General features: G+C 38.0%; 1 protein-coding gene across 1 annotated transcript in view; it reads right to left on the bottom strand.

Moving 5' to 3' along the window:
* Window positions 1–206: 206 nt before the first annotated feature.
* The window catches only part of LOC105025409, a 228899-nt gene continuing 211771 nt past the window's right edge, over window positions 207–17334 (bottom strand). Inside the window, 5 exon segments of the mRNA XM_034287261.1 lie at window positions 207–1313; window positions 3955–4147; window positions 7757–7853; window positions 8348–8487; window positions 16368–16622. Coding sequence (XP_034143152.1) covers window positions 1177–1313; window positions 3955–4147; window positions 7757–7853; window positions 8348–8487; window positions 16368–16622 — 822 coding nt within the window. The 3' untranslated portion in view covers window positions 207–1176.

Raw genomic sequence — 17334 nt, 5'->3', positions numbered from 1 at the left:
TAGAGGAAAATAATAATTATATTTCCTCTGAAACAATTTTAGGCCAATATTGATAATCATACTAAAGGAGAAAACATTTCTGAGTGGTCCAGTTGGCCTGCTGTAAATCTCACATCTTTTTGCTAGAAATTCCATTCCATTTTCAAACAGAAGAAAATAAACTTTGCTCATTTGAATTACAAATTTAATGAAGCTTTTTTTTTACATATACCATATACCATTCATATACAAATATCCTTGGTTTTGAATAAAAGGAAGTTCTTATTTTATTCAAATATGTAATATAAATCATAACACCATCAAATTAAACAAATATAATTGACTTAAAAGCCCCTTACCAATATCCCAAATATTTCTGGATATGCACCCTTCATTTTCTTAGGGAAAATCTGAAACCTTATGTTTGTCCCTCAACCTGAATATAGACCATTAAATAATGTTAAATTGAGGGTTAAAAGGTATTCTAACACAACGCCTGACAAGGCCAACCTTCTTACTGTAGGTGGTCAGGAATAATATCTGATACTTAGATCAGTACAAAGGACTGATCTAAGTATAAATGGGGTTTCTATAACATTGATATATTATTCAGGAACAGAGCCCAATATGTTTATGCTCTGCAAGATCCCTAAACAAGAAACAGTATAATGATGGTGCATGTAAATGTGGTAAATCGATTTCTCTACTCGTTAAACCTGTTAGTACAGAATATAATCCCATAATTATTAGAGACAAAAAGATCTTAGTGAAGGTAGATTTAGCCCAAACAAAGTGCTCCACTATGTAGTATAGTCTTTGCTTTAACAAAGTTATTTCTGAACGTTATTAGATGTTAATGTTATTATTTGATTTGTTCTTCATTTATTTGGTTAATAATAAAACATTTCCTCATTAGTCAAATCAAATCATACAAATCTTTTGGTGCTGATTGAGCTGGTAGAGTACCTTTTACCTTCTACCTATTTTATCCATAAATGGACAGGCTACAATTACATTTTTGTAATAACTTTTTCACAAAATAACTTTAAAGTTGTTTATAAGAGTTAAGAGTTTACAAGTGTATACAAGAATATATATTCTTTATAACACCAACTCCAAGAGTGTCAAAACCAAATATTGGGTTTTGCATGAAACCATGTAGAAATCATCACTTCAAGATAATTCCACCCTGGCACCTTATTCGCTGGTTGGGAGAGGTTGATATTTGATCTTTGACTTGCTGGATCTGTAGAGGACAACTCCAGAGACCATGGCGACTGCTGCCAAGAGACAACTAGCGATGAACACCAAGTTCAGGTTCAAAGCCATAACAGCTGGAGGAAACGGAATACATGTGTTAGAAGCAGACGTTTCAGAGTTCTCTGACAGAGCCAATATGATGTACATCCACTGATATAATGTCCCCACACTCCTAGACAATGTTTATTAAAGGCACATTTGTCCACACCAAATATAATTAATATAATAATGCATTTTTATTAAGATTTATTAAGATTTTGTGATGAATGCGCAATCTGTTTGTGGTTGTTTTCCTCTCCGACTCTTATTTCAAAGACAAACAGATTTAGCAAACATCCTAAATCTGTACCACTTGCAATCTCTGAACAAAGCCTATCTTTACATGACTTGCTGGGACTTTAACTGCTATCCACAGGGAATGTTCACTATGGTTTTTGTACCATCTGAATAATTTTTATAATCAGAATTATCTCTTCTGGTACTATCCATCTGTGGTTAGTATCCATTTCAATTTAGGATACCAGCAATGCCTATTCATAATATCTTATGACCTCCAGAATGTAATCTTGGGTGACCTGCGGATCAGTGGTTAGGCAATAGGAAATTGTTTTATTCTTGGGATTTTTGTCCCGATCAGGTGAAACCCGAAGGCAAACAATGGGTTTAGTCTGGTTGTTTGTTCTGTCATGTACGTTTATTTACTTCTAAACAGCTCTGTAGAACTCAAGAAGTTGTAAATGCATATCCTCAGGAAGCTGTTCAAGATTAAATGGTTACCAGACTGTTATGGAGATTATCATTACAATTGAATGCAGTGATATTTTTGTTAATCTATGCTATTTAATTTGGTTCTGTAATATAGCACATTGTTACACAACTTGGATGAATGATGCCTTACTGTTAGGCACTGGCATTTTCAATATTATGTTGATTGGCACATGCAAAGACAAATAAAGCAATACTTAGCAAATGGAGAGCATGTAAATTGACAAACTTGAAAATAATTTGCCTCACAGTGGACTGATGGATAGTGATAGGCGGAACGACGCTTTCCAAAACACTGAGACAATCATAACATTTACGTTAACAGTGTTTTGTGAAGCCTCATTTGAGAGGATTTACAAAACACTCTAAAAATGTGACAATGACATCTGCAGGTTAGAAATAAAAATCTGATGTTCAGTATTTCCTGTGAATGCTAAAGCGCATAGCATGTAATTTTTGCCTATCATCTGTTGCCTCACTCACCACAGAGTTCCAAACTACCTCTGGAAGCAACATTATCACAAGAACTTTGCGAAAATGGGTTTCCATGGCCGAGCAGCGGTACGCGAGCCTCCCATCAACACGCGCCATGCCAAGCGTTGGCTGGAGTGTTGTAAAGCACGTCTCCACTGGACTCCGAAGCAGTAGAAACAAGTTCTCTGGAGCTTCAATCTCTGGAAGTCTGATGGACAAATCTGGGTGTGGCAAATGCCAGGAGAACACTACCTACCTGAATGCATAGTGCCTACTGTAAAGTTTGGTGGAGGAGGGATAAGGGTCAGGGGCAGTTTTTCAGGGTTCGGGCTAGCCCCCTTAGTTCTAGTGAAGAGTATTCTTACTTCTACAGGATACAAAGACATTGTAGACAATTGGGTGCTTCCAACTTTGTGGCAACAGTTTGGGGAAGACACTTTTCTGTTCCAGCATGACTGTGCATCTGTGCACAAAGCGCGGTCCATAAAGACACAGTTCAACAAGCTCATATCGGTGTGATGGTTGCGTGTCCACATACTTTTGGCCATATAATGTATATATTGACAATTAAACCAGAATTTGTATTACATAAGAAAATATTAAATGACGCTTTCATACCATGAAATACAATATTATGTATTTTTTTATAATTGGGTTAAATAGGTCTACACTTGCTGGGTTAATGTGCAGTGAATGTGAATCATTTGGGCAGAAACCCTTTAGTGCAGAAACCCTTCAAAAACCCTTCATTGGCATGCATTAACTTAACACAATATGATTATATTTGAAATCGGTAACTTGATCTTTGGATTATGTATAATGTTTTTTTTAAGCCCAAAATTAGATGGGCATCACTGAATTTGGTCATGTAATCATGTGTCACGTGATTCCCGTTGTGTTTATGCTTGCCACACCATTTGTTATTACGGTGTTAAGCAAAATGTGGTAGGTCAACCAAAATAAGTCAAGAAAGGCATTTGCTGTTTTTTCCAAGATCTGAAATGGATAACGGGACCTTTCTATACAAAAGAAACTGTTTTGAATTTGGTCATGTCATTGTCGACTGATTCAACAATAGTATTTTACTGTGTTCTGTGGAATCTGGCGGTTTAGCCGATATAAGCTATTCGGGTAATCTGCATTACTAGAATGCAGTCATTCGCAGTGTTTTTGCTGAGCTGGATATGCGCTAAAGTCACATAGTATATAATATTTGAATGCTGAAACCTGCTCAACACTGCTAAGAGATTTAATTGCTACTGATGTCTTTGCTTGTCCCACTTTTTAACACGCACTGTCTCTCTGGATAAGCAAGTCTGCTAAATGATGAAGATTTTAATGTTATAAAGGAATCTCTAAACTTATATGAACATTTTGAATAAACTGAGAAAGGCAGTATCAAAATATTGATTATAAGCATTGTGTGAGGCCTAGGTTTTCTCTAAACACTGAAAAATAACAGGGTTACATGATCACCTTTGCTGTCTGTGCTCCTCCTCATACGCAATGGACCCTGAGAGATGTAGTGTGTGGCGGTCTCAAGAACAGCCTCTCTGACTAGGCGATTATGGGGTGGTGTAGTCATAGAGTTTTCATTGATGCAGCCTTGATCGCAGCGAGTGTTGGGGTTCCCCGCCTCACACAGGATCACTGCACAGCTGATGTATACCTGTTTGGGTTATAAGTCACGTTTAATGATCCTAGGTAATGGAACTGGATTTCATTTGAAAATGCATATTGTAATTACATTTGAATATCTCCACAAGAGTAAGTAGTCTGTTATCAATTATAGAAAGGTATTTCATATTTCCATGTTAACCGCTATAAATTCCTTAAATCACAGCTAAATTAAACTGAGTGTTGAATTTGCTTCACTTCCATTTCAAATGCTCAATTGCAAGCACAGTTGCAAGGTAAACAGGTACAGGAAATCAAAAAATTTTCTGGATAGGGCAGCAATCCCAAAACTAAGGTAAATAAAGGTTGTTTACATCTTCTATTCAAACTTGGCGTAATGTTAATGTGTGACAAAATGATTTACTGTCGAGAAGCTATTATTATTAATCCACGTAATAGTAAGCCTAAAAAAAAACTTTAAGGTTATATTGTGACAATTACTGGCGAATTTTCAAAGTATGCATCAGTACATTTTGGGTAATCCTATATGACAACCCCTTGCGCAATAAAAGACCAAAAAGCCCTTTGGTCTTGTGGGAATATACAGGACCTTCAATATTTGGATCCAGGTTCAATTCCCCTCTCAGACATTCCAATCTTTGTCTCCGACTCACTCTGTACCTTTTCAGCCATCACACAATATACACTGATCAGCCATGAAAGTATGACATCCTGCCTAATATTGTGTAGGTCAGGGAAGTTGCTGCAAAAACTGCCCTGACCCTTTGAGGCATGGACTCCACTAGACCTCTGAAGATGTGCTGTATTATCTGGCACCAACATCTTAGCAGCAGATGCTTTGGATCAGACCTGTTTGTCCTGCACATGCCACAGATGCTTGATTGGGTTGAGATCTGGGGAATCTGGAGGCCAAATCAACAACTTAAACTCATTGTTGTGTTCCTCAAACCATTCCTGGACATTTTTGCTTTGTGGCAGGGCTCATAATCTGGCTGAAAGAGGCCAATAACCATCAGGGAATACAGTTGCCATAAAAGGGTGCACATGGTCTGCAACAATGCTTAGGTAGGTGGTACATGTCAAAGTAACATCCACATGAATGACAGGACCCAAGGTTTCCCGGAAGAACATTGCCCAAAGCATCACAATGCCTCCATTGACTTGCGTCCTTCCCATAGTGCATCCTGGTGCCACGTGTTCTCCAGGTAAGCAACACACACGTGGTGTAAAAGAAAATGTGATTCATCAGAACAGGCCACCTTCTTCCACTGCTCCATGGTCTAGTTCTGATGCTCACGTGCCCATTGTAGGCGCTTTCAGCAGTGGACAGGGGTCAGCATGGGCACCCTGACTGGTCTGTGGCTACGCAGCCCCATACACAACAAACTGCGATGCACTGTGTGTTCTGACACCTTTCTATCAGTACCAGCATTAACCTTTTCAGCAATTTGAGCTACAGTAGCTTGTCTGTTGGATTGGACCACACAGGCCAGCCTTCACTTCGCATGTTCATCAATGAGCCTTGGCTGTCCATGACTCTGTCGCCGGTTCACCGCTTTTCCTTCCTTGGACCACTTTTGATAGGTACTGACCACTCCAGACCGGGAACACCCCACATGGGCTGCAGTTTTGGAGATGCTCTGACCCAGTTGCCTAGCCATCACAATTTGGCCCTTGTCAAAGTTGCTCAGATCCTTACGCTTGCCCATTTTTCCTGCTTCGAACACATCAACTTTGAGGACATAATGTTCACTTGCTGCCTAATATATCGTACCTACTGACAGGTGCCACGACATTATCAGAGTTGTTCACTTCACCTGTCAGTGCTCATAATGTTATGGCTGATCAGTGCATATCCACTCATTCAATGAATTATTCAATGAATCTCATATATTTAAGAGAATAATTGTATTATGTGACCTTTTTATACTGTTATTGTTTTCTAAAGAACAAACCAGCCATGGAGTGATTAGAGTCATTGTTTTCGTTATAGGTAAGCTGTATAGCTATTAGCTAGCCATCTACAGTAAAGTGTACACTTTACTTCCGTTAATAAACATTCTGTTGCCCATGTTATTTCAGCCATACATGTATGGGCGGGGTAAAAGTTATTTTACACTACAGAGTTGAGGAATCCCAGCAGGCCCTGTGCCCACACGGAAGTATTATATATTGACATTTCAAAAACATATATTTTTAATATGTGCCTATATTTTTTTTTTTTACATATACTGATATATGTATAATATGTATTACTAATGTATGGCCATATATTTCATATATATTCCCATATTCGTTTTTGGCCGTTTTCAAATATGTTTTAATATGTATTAATATATGCAAATATATTTACATAAATGACAAAATTATAGTTGGTAATATGCATTTAGCATTTACATCTAACTGATATATTTACATAATTATATTGCTTCCTGTCTTGTGTTTATTATGTTATCTAGTCGTTTCTTTGAACAACTCTTACAGAGAGGAATGGCATTCATGATACTGTGTTAAAATGTATGCATATTGTTTTCATAATGAGTCTTTTTTTAAAGTAAACTTGGAGTACAAAGTGCTTCATTATATTGAAACTGAAAAAGGTGCTATATGCTTCTTGACAGTGACTAAAGTCAAAACTTTGGAGTATTTACAAAAAATGTATCATTATATTTTGACACAATGGCAGTTGTATTATACAGTGAATAAAGTTCCTTATTAAATTAAGATGACTGAATCTAACCTATTGTTTCTTTACTTGTATTTACAATGTATTTAATATATATTATGGTAAATACATAGTGTACAATTTAAAAATCAGGTCTTGTCTTTTCACAGAAATCAATGTAATATGTGTGACAACGGCGCCCTCTCACCGTCCATCTCATCATGCATTTCACCTGTGTCTTGTTTAGCGCACCTGGTTCTCATCCTCATCATTCCCCCCAGTATATTTGTTCCCTCTGCTTCCCCTGTCTTTGTGTGTTAATGTCTCTCTTTATGCAATGAGTGATGTTGATCTTCGCTGCTATATTAAACACAACAAACGCATCGCCTCATTCTCCTGCTTCTCCTTCCCTCAAAGCCGTTACAATATGTAATAAGGTCTAGACTGGTTGTTATGTTGGTTTGCTCCCCATTTTGCCAACGATAATTAATTAAAAAGGAGATTGTCTGGAAAATAATGTATTGAAGGTTATTTCCATGGGTTAATAAAGTACTAATATGAGTACTGCATATTCATATATTTCATTATTTTAACACAATATTCAACGTTAAAATATATGAAAATATTCAAGGCACATATGTAAATATATGTTGAGAAATCCTCTACATACAGCTATGGAAAATATTAAGAGACCACTGCACCTTCCTTTCCTTTTCAACTTTTTGGGAAAGGAAAGAAAAATGTTTTTTTTTAATAAATTGGCACAAATTTCTAAAAAAATTATATAACTTTCTCATTATGGGGTATGGTATTCTTGATGGGGGGGGGGTAAATATATTTTATACATTATTAATTAAGTCTATAACAGAACAAAATATGGAAAGAGTGAAGGGGACTAAAGCACTGTACCTGCTCCAGCATAACAATAACTGGATCTAATACTCCAACAGTCAACACAGACCTCACTGCATTTACCTGGTCATGCATCCCAATGAACTTGAATGCTTCTATTGCAAAGCGAAACTGTGATTGAGACCTGGGGTAGATCTGGACAGTTTCATCCTTTGTGCATCTGGAGAAGCAAAGTAAGACAAATGAGTGAACTGGAACCTTTAATTGCCAGACCATAAAGAAAGCTATATTTCAGAAATGTCACCGGTGTAATGAGGCAAGCTTTTATCTAGACAATGTTGCTGTTCAAAATGCTATGTATGCAACCTTTTCAAACAACTAGCCAGCCTCCAGAGGCTACACTGTACTACACTAACTAGACTAATCACAGATAGATAGGGAAAGCTATTAGAGCTGTTTAAAAAGTTTTACGCTGAAATTCTGTATTTAAATGGTTTGCATTAGTAGATCTAGAGACTTGTTATAATAAGGCATATTTAGGTATTCATGCTCTGGCAAATCAAGTAAAATCGAACACGGGTTTCTGAAAATCCATCTATCACTCTGCAAATGTTTGTCAATTTAATAACGTGACAATCTCTTAGCAAACGCATTAAGACATGCACCAACAAAACTGTTTCACAGTGAAACAATAGTGAGTGAGTTGTCCCTGACCCATTTTGTATAATGCTGTAGTACGTGGAGTCGTTGGGGTTGTCTGAGGGCGTGGCCTTGCAAGACTCCACAAACATCTTAGTGTTTGGGACAGAAGATGTCGACACAATCTCCATGTAGACAATCTCCTGCAGATCCACCTGGAACCATAGGTAATGTAAAAAAAAAACATTTTATATTGGCAATAATGGTGTTGCATTAGAGCAGAAACAAATAAATAGAAATGGGGTGCGTTTAGCAGGAAGCAAGATTTTGGAACATATTTAGATATTTTATACAGATGCATCTCAAAAAATTTGCATTTTGCGAATAGCCAACCCTTGCAGCTATTACCTTCTGTGGCTTACCCACCTCGTGGAGGATGTCAATGAGTGTCTTCTGGACAACTGTCAAGTCAGTTTGTGTAATGTAATATATGAGGGCGTCACTTTGATTTGAATTACAGAAATAAAATGAACTTTTCCACAATATACATTTCTTTTAGATGCACCTGTATAATATTGTATGCACGACAAACAGGGGTTAATTTGGGCAAGAGCTGAGCTCCTGCATATATGGTCGAAGTGAAACCCAGGGGTAGCTGAGCTCCCATTATTCCACTGGCAACATTAGACATAACTGGAAAGTAGAAAGTAGGGCTCCCTCACTTCCAGAATCTCAGTTGAAGCCCTAATAGCATATGCTTCTCCAACATGTACAATAAGGAATCACATTTTCAATTTTTTTTTGAATTTCTGTTTGTACATTTTGAAAAGTATTGCAGCTGAAAGTGGTGATTCTAATTGCAACATCAGCATACCACCTTAACACAAATCTTTGAAAAAAAAACAATTTTAAGTGCTTAAATAAATTCCATGTTTTATTGTCAGAAGAAAATATTGATCAAAATCAATCACTTAAATCTTAATACATCTAGGCAAATTGTTACCAAAAGGCCATTAGATATATCCACCTTATTTAAAGGTATTTTAAGATTTTATTTTCACTTGAATACTGTGTGTTACTGTGTGTAAAACTAAAATCTGAGATATAATTTGGTCCAAATTTTTACATATTTCCATTCCTTCTCTGGAACCTACCAAAAATATATGCAAGCCATTTGATGGTATTGTTAAATAATTAGAAAATACCAAACTGAAGGGGTGGAATTAAGCATAACAGGATAGACATTTTATGTACAGTATATACAGCAGATATAAAAAGTCTACACACCCCTGTTAAAATGCAAGGTTTTTGTGATATAAAAGAATGAGACAAAGATAAATCATGTCAGAACTTTTTCAACTTTTAATGTGACCTATAATGTGAACAATTAAATTGAAAAACAAACTGAAATCTTCGAGGGAGAAAAATAAAAACCTTACAATAACCTGGTTGCATGTTCGCGATGGCTCAATGGCTCAATTAATTTCAATGAAGGGAAGTGTGGTGAGCGAGTGGCTTATTGGGCAACGCATGGGATCCGTGAGAGGCAAAGAAAATGTTTCTAACTTTATACAAATCACCCGCACCTATCGCAGTGGACTAACCAATCACAGGGCTTTGCATAGTTGGTTGTGAAATGCTCTCCTTACAGTACAGAACTTTAGTTCCAGAATAATAAAGTTCCATTATCTGCTTTTGCAGCCCTTTTTAAAAAGATGGATGAAAACTTCTTACAAACTTTTAGTAGTACTGATGGGATTCCCTGAGCTGTACGATTGCACGCTATTTACCTAAAAAGACACGAACAAAAACAAGAATCCAGACAAGCCAAGTTCAGCCAGTCCGCAATTAAAAACTTGATCATTTGCCCACGTGAAAGGCTGTGTCTTTAACCACTATGCCACCAAGCTACACATCTGCTGAGTATCGGTATAGCCTCTTGACATTATATAATTCTGTCACGCATTAACATAATGTCAAGTTTGAATATTTCTTTAGACTAATCATTAACCATTGTGTTAAACTGAGTAACATTTCTTATTCAGTTTTCCTGCACCACAAATAGCATCTATGAACTGTATAGCTTTTGCCTCTGGCCGTTTTAACAGCTTATTAGCCATTCGTTAATGACATTGATACAGAAACTACTGTATCAATATAGGTGACGATAACAGACTTGTTCGTCAAGTGAAAAGACGAGAATCGTGTAGTCAGCAAAGTGTTTGTCTATCCTGAACAAATCCTAAGATATAATTGGAAAATCCACCAGAAATAGTTACAATATAACAGTTGGAACGGTCACGTGTTGCGAAGCAGAGGATCGTGGGTGCGAGTCAAGTCTAGGGCAGTGTGGACTGTCAGCGGAGGAAGCAATACAGCCTAGCCACAGCGCTTTGACGTTGTGTTACATGTGCATGCATTTTATTGAAAAGCATTTTATTTGCTTTTACTTCATAAACAGAGTACCATTGCCTGAAAATAGCAGAGGTCTCTCATCTGAATCTGGAGTAAGAGCCCAAAGTTTGACAAAAGTATATTTTTCACATAAGATAACATTACAGGTGTATGAGATGCCCAGTCTTAAGATGTATTCCGCAAAATGTGGCTCAACAGTTTCAGTGTTCCCTGAACATAACTGGCTTCTTTTAACCAGATGTGGGAGTCCTTGTGTTTTGTTTCCAAACAGTGCAGATTGGTTGATTCAAAAAGACATGCATGCATGCAACATTTTTAAACATCTGCATGATAAGAACAGAAATGTTTGAATCAAAATCAGAAGACAGAGCACTATTTTAGTAGTATGGAAAAATTATTTTAATTAGGTACTTATACTGTATTTTATATATTATATATGGAGCCAGATCCTTTTGCTCCTAACTTGTTTTTGTGTTCTATAATGAAAAACATATTTTTAGCCTATTGGCAAACATGAATCAATAAAACTTTAACTAGGGCCTAAACATTTGCATGTTGACCAAGACCTTTGTGTGATCATGTGTTTGAAATAAAAAGCTTAAATTCAAAAAGACAATGTTGTTGAACTTGTGTATAAAAAACACAGCATTTCTTTACTTTCTGCCTTTTTGATATACGTTATGTCTGGTAGCAATCTCTAAAACTCATTGCAAACCCACAAACCTTTTTTAATATTACTTTTATACCAAAACCTTTTAAATGCATGTGTGCCTTATTTCAAATTCTAAGAAACATTTTTACATTCCACTAAGGACCACCCTAATATACACACATAAGACACAAGTGAAAACAGGTGTGAACGATAATCAACGAAAACTGAGTCCAGGTGCACATAACCCCAAATGTCGGGTCCAGACAGATGACAAAACTGGACTGGAATTACAGTAGGACTGTTTGATAAGGAAATGTACAGTCAGCTATTTTCTGTTAGGCTTACAATGTGGCTTTACCTATTTTTTCAATTATCCATGAACAAAATTGTTTTAGATTACATTGTGAGTGACTGTATTGCCTATCAAAAGTCCTTATTTGTTTTTTAATCTGTTTTAGAAAGGAAAGATGACTTTAGAGGGACAAGGAGGAATGAGAGGAAGATGGAAACGGCAATGAAAAGAGGTGTACAAGACACAAAGAATGAAGGCGTGAGACAGAAAGTGATACCTAAAGAGAGCTTTGCAGAAGAAGAGTCAGAGGCACGTGAGGTCCAGCCCAAAACTGTAACACCGGTTGTAAATGCTTTTCATTATCACTGATACAAAAATATATCCCATATAGGTGAACTGGCTAATAGGATTTTTTTAAATATATTTTGCTATGGTTGTAAGATACCAGCAGATGTGATTTTGAAGACATTGTGCAATTCAATTATTAAATATATTTTGAACCTTCCTTAACTATTGTTTTATAGCTTTATTGATAGTTTATGGTACACGTTCAGTATATTTCACGGTATGAGTTCAGGAGTAACTGAAATGGATTTTGTAGTACTTCAACATCCATTTGTACAAACCCGATTCCAAAAAAGTTGGGACACTGTACAAATTGTGAGTAAAAAAGGAATGGAATAATTTCCAAATCTCATAAACTTATATTTAATTCACAATAGAATATAGATAACATATCGAATGTTGAAAGTGAGACATTTTGTAATGTCATGCCAAATATTGGCTCATTTTGGATTTCATGAGAGCTACACATTCCAAAAAAGTTTCTCAGAAAAGAGTTTGAAGTTATTGTCATCTACAGTGCATAATATCATCCAAAGATTCTGAGAATCTGGAACAATCTCTGTGCGTAAGGGTCAAGGCCGGAAAACCATACTGGATGCCCGTGATCTTCGGGCCCTCAGACAGCACTGCATCACATTCAGGAATGATTCTTTAATGGAAATCACAACATAGGCTCAGGAATACTTCCAGAATACATTGTCGTGAACACAATCCACCGTGTCATTCGCCGTTGCCGGCTAAAACTCTATAGGTCAAAAAAGAAGCCCTATCTAAACAGGATCCAGAAGCGCAGGCGTTTTCTCTGGGCCAGGGATCATTTAAAATGGACTGTGGCAAAGTGGAAAAGTGTTCTGTGGTCAGACAAATCAAAATTTGAAGTTCATTTTGGAAAACTGGGACGCCATGTCATCTGGACTAAAGAGGACAAGGACAACCCAAGTTTTTATCAGTGCTCAGTTCAGAAGCCTGCATATCTGATGGTATGGGGTTGCATGAGTGCGTGTGGCCTGGGCAGCCTACACATCTGGAAAGGCACCATCAATGCTGACAGTTATATCCAAGTTCTGGAACAACATATGCTCCCATCCAGAAGTTGTCTCTTTCAGGAAAGACCTTGCATTTTCCAACATGACAATGCCAGACCACATACTGCATCAATTACAATGTCATGGCTGCATAGAAGAAGGATCCGGGTACTGAAATGGCCAGCCTGCAGTCCAGATCTTTCACCCATAGAAAACATTTGGTGCATCATAAAGAGGAAGGTGCGACAAAGAAGACCTAAGACAGTTGAGCAACTAGAAGCCTGTATTAGACAAGAATGGGACAATATTCCTATTCATAAACTTGAGCAACTTGTCTCCTCAGTCCCCAGACGTTTGCAGTCTGTTATAAAACGAAGAGGGGATGCCACACAGTGGTAAACATGGCCTTGTCTCAACTTTTTTATGTGTTGATGCCATGAAATTTACAATCAACTTATTTTTTCCCTTAAAGTGATACATTTTCTCAGTTTAAACATTTAATATGTCATCTAGGTTGTATTCTGAATAAAATATTGAAAATTGAAACTTCCACATTATTGAATTCTGTTTTTATTCAGAATCGTACAGTGTCCCAACTTTAATGGAATCGGGTTTGTACTTCAGAAATACTACTTTTCCAGGAATTACTCATTAATCCATGCACATAACCCCTCTGTTGCATTGATTAAGGTGTATATTAAGGGGTGTTGGTATGGTAGAACATTTAACCTTAATATACAAATCAAGTATAATTCACGATAAGATTAATGGATAAATAATGGATTTTAGCGCACCTTAAGGGATTTTACCCTTTAATTATCCTTATTCAATGCACGTAATCCATTAATCTACACCTTATTTACAATTAATACACCTTAAATAACCTCTTGAAAATCCATTTAAACACCACCTTAATTATATCAATATTAATGGGTGAATTAAGTAAATTGTAAGGTGAAAAGGGGTTTTGTTTAATATAATACAGTGTCCTTCTGAGTGACTGGGCTAGCACATAATACAGTATCTCACAGAGGTGAGTACACCCCTCACATTTTTGCAAATATTTGATTATATCTTTTCATGTGACAACACAGAAGAAGTGACAATTTGCTACAATATAAAGTAGTGAGTGTACAGCTTGTATAACAGTGTAAATTTGCTGTCCCCTCAAAATAACTCAACACACAGCCATTAATGCCTAAACCACTGGCAACAAAAGTGAGTACACCCCTAAGTGAAAATGTCCAAATTGGGCCCGATGAGCAATTTTCCCTCTCCGGTGTCATGTGACTCGTTAGTGTTAAAAGGTCTCAGGTGTGAATGGGGAGCAGGTGTGTTAAATTTGGTGTTATCGCTCTCACACGCCCTCATACTGGTCAATGGAAGTTCAACGTGGCACCTCATGGCAAAGAACTCTCTGAGGATCTGAAAAAAAGAATTGCTGCTCTACATAAAGATGTCCTATGCTATAAGAAGATTGCCAAGACCCTGAAACTGAGCTGCAGCACGGTGGCCAAGACCATACAGCGGTTTCACAGGACAGGATCCACTCAGAACAGGCCTCGCCATGGTCGACCAAATAAGTTGAGTGCACATGCTCAATGTCATATCCAGAGGTTGTCTTTGGGAAATAAACGTATGAGTGCTGCCAGCATTGCTGCAGAGGTTGAAGGGGTGGGGGGTCAGCCTGTCAGTGCTCAGACCATACGCCGCACACTGCATCAAATTGGTCTGCATGGCTGTCATCCCAGATTGCTGAAGACAAGCAGACTAAGGACATGGATTACTGGAACCATGTCCTGTGGTCTGATGAGACCAAGATAAATGTATTTGGTTCAAATGGTGTCAAGAGTGTGTGACGGCAACCAGGTGAGGAGTACAAAGACAAGTGTGTCTTGCCTACAGTCAAGCATGGTGGTGGGAGTGTCATGGTCAGGGGCTGCATGAGTGCTGCCGGCACTGGGGAGCTACAGTTCATTGAGGGAACCATGAATGCCAACATGTACTGTGAGCATGATCCCCTCCTTTCAGAGACTGGGCCGCTAGGCAGTATTCCAACATGATAACGAGCCCAAACCCACCTCCAAGACGACCACTGGCTTACTAAAGAAGCTGAGGGTATAGGTGATGGACTGGCCAAGCATGTCTCCAGACCTAAACCCCAGTGAGCATCTGTGGGGCATCCTCAAACGGAAGGTAGAGGAGCGCATGGTCTCTAACATCCACCAGCTCCGTGATGTTGTCATGGAGGAGTGGAAGAGGAAGCTCTGGTGAAATCCATGCCCAAAAGGGTTAAGCCAGTGCTGGAAAATAATGGTGGCCACACTAAATATTGACACTTTTCACTTAGGGGTGTACTCACTTTTGTTGCCAGCGGTTTAGACATTAATGGCTGTGTGTTGAGTTATTTTGAGGGGACAGCAAATTTACACTGTTATACAAGCTGTACACTCACTACTTTACATTGTAGCAAGTGTCATTTCTTCAGTGTTGTCACATGAAAAGATATAATCAAATGTGAGGGGTGTACTCACTCTTGTAAGATACTGTGATGAATACATCATGGGCTATTTTTTTTTTTATTTTTTGGTCAGTTTGAGATCCGTGGCTATTCATAAAAGATTCGGGGCTATAGCCCCGGATGCCCAGGGCTAACGGTGCCACTGATTTCAGTTATTCTAATGTTTGACTAACTACCCATCGCTACTAAGGTAGACGAACACTAGGATTGACGTTTTACCAGAATCAGTGTTTAGATGAATGTTGTTTTAAACTTTAATAAGGGCAGTCTTAGTGCTGTGTTGGGTACGAAATCCTGATTGGAAAGTGTCAAAGTAACCATTTGAGCTAGATAAATTGCTTAGTTGTTTGAAAAAACGTTTTCCCATGATTTTACCCACTGTATGAAGGCAACATTTGATGTTGGTCTGTAGTTGCTGACTACACAAGGGTCTAGAACCCTATATAACAATAGTAAGCATGGTAACATGGTTCTTCCAAGAACACAATATGTACTGTAGGGCGCTACACACTATAAATACAAATAATAATGGTAGAACCATTCAAATAGGGTTCTAGGAATATCCTATCATAGAGGGTTCTTGGTAGAATCATTCATAATGTGGGACCTTTGAAGAATGTAAGGGTTCTAGTGGAACCCTTACTTCTAGGTTAAAGACAACCATTTTCAATGGGTAGCATCCATCTAGCCCTCAGTGAACCCTCTTTTCTAAGAGTGCTCTTACCCTATTCGTAAGTATTTATACAACTTGCTTTTACTGTAAAATGTATATGATTCTTGGAGTCTTAAAGATTATTGTCTTAACACCATTAATATATATAAGGTACTCCATGCTAAATACGTACCTCCAATGGGTAAGTCGCTGGATCCACCATTATGTTGAAAAGACTGCTTTGGAAGAACTCAAACTGGTAGGTAAACTTCCCAAAGCCCTTCTCTCTGAAAATATATGGAATTTTGTGGACCAGGAATTCCAGGCTGACATTACTCTTCTTGGGATAGATGCAGGAGAACTCAATCTCCACCTGTTGCCTTCTGGTTATTACAGCACTGTCAAAGGAACTGATCTCATTTCTGAAAATCAGGTTGTCACCATCCTCCTGAAAAACATTTTTGAACACATTGAGTAAAACTATCGTTACTAATAGGAAATGTTATCGGTTCTAATAGTGAATACTTCACGTTAAGTATGTGTATGCATATGCAGCATGGCTGCCACACGAATCCTGCCTACTTTGGTCCGTAATTTGTGCACGTCTGCCTAGGCCATGAGTGTACGCATACGCAGGTGCAATACCAACAGAAATCATGGAGCAGAATACCAAAGATCCTCTGAGGTTCTGCGAGACTGAAACATCTTAGTGGTAGTACACAATGAAAACGTTTAATTGTCCAATGCACCATCTTCGTTGGCGTTGCTGCTGTTCTTTTCTGTCATTTACCGAAGACATGCATTAATAACAGTACCTCCTCCTCTGTCGCTATGTTCATTGTGGTTGTAAAAAATCGTTATTTGGCAACGTATTTCCATGCAGGTAGATTTTTTTTTTATCGCGGACTGGCTCCTGTTGGACATAGCTTTTAAATATCCGTTTAGACATAACGTACGCAGTGGAGTATGTTAGCAATGCGCCTTGAGTAGCGTTCATGTACGGTGGATGATCATACCTGTGCTGTGAATGCGCCAGAGATGGTGGGTACGAGTAGGGGTGGTGGGAATACGGAAGTGGAAGGTGTACATCAGGGAACGAGGAGGGTGGGGCTAGATAAGGGTAAGAAGGGGATGAGGGGGAGTAAGGAAGGTAGCTTAGG

Source organism: Esox lucius, chromosome 17 (genome assembly GCF_011004845.1).
Source record: "Esox lucius isolate fEsoLuc1 chromosome 17, fEsoLuc1.pri, whole genome shotgun sequence".
In the NCBI taxonomy this organism is placed as follows: domain Eukaryota; kingdom Metazoa; phylum Chordata; class Actinopteri; order Esociformes; family Esocidae; genus Esox; species Esox lucius.
The sequence above is the reverse complement of the archived record's forward strand: the minus strand, read 5'-3'. Positions and strand labels throughout refer to the sequence as shown.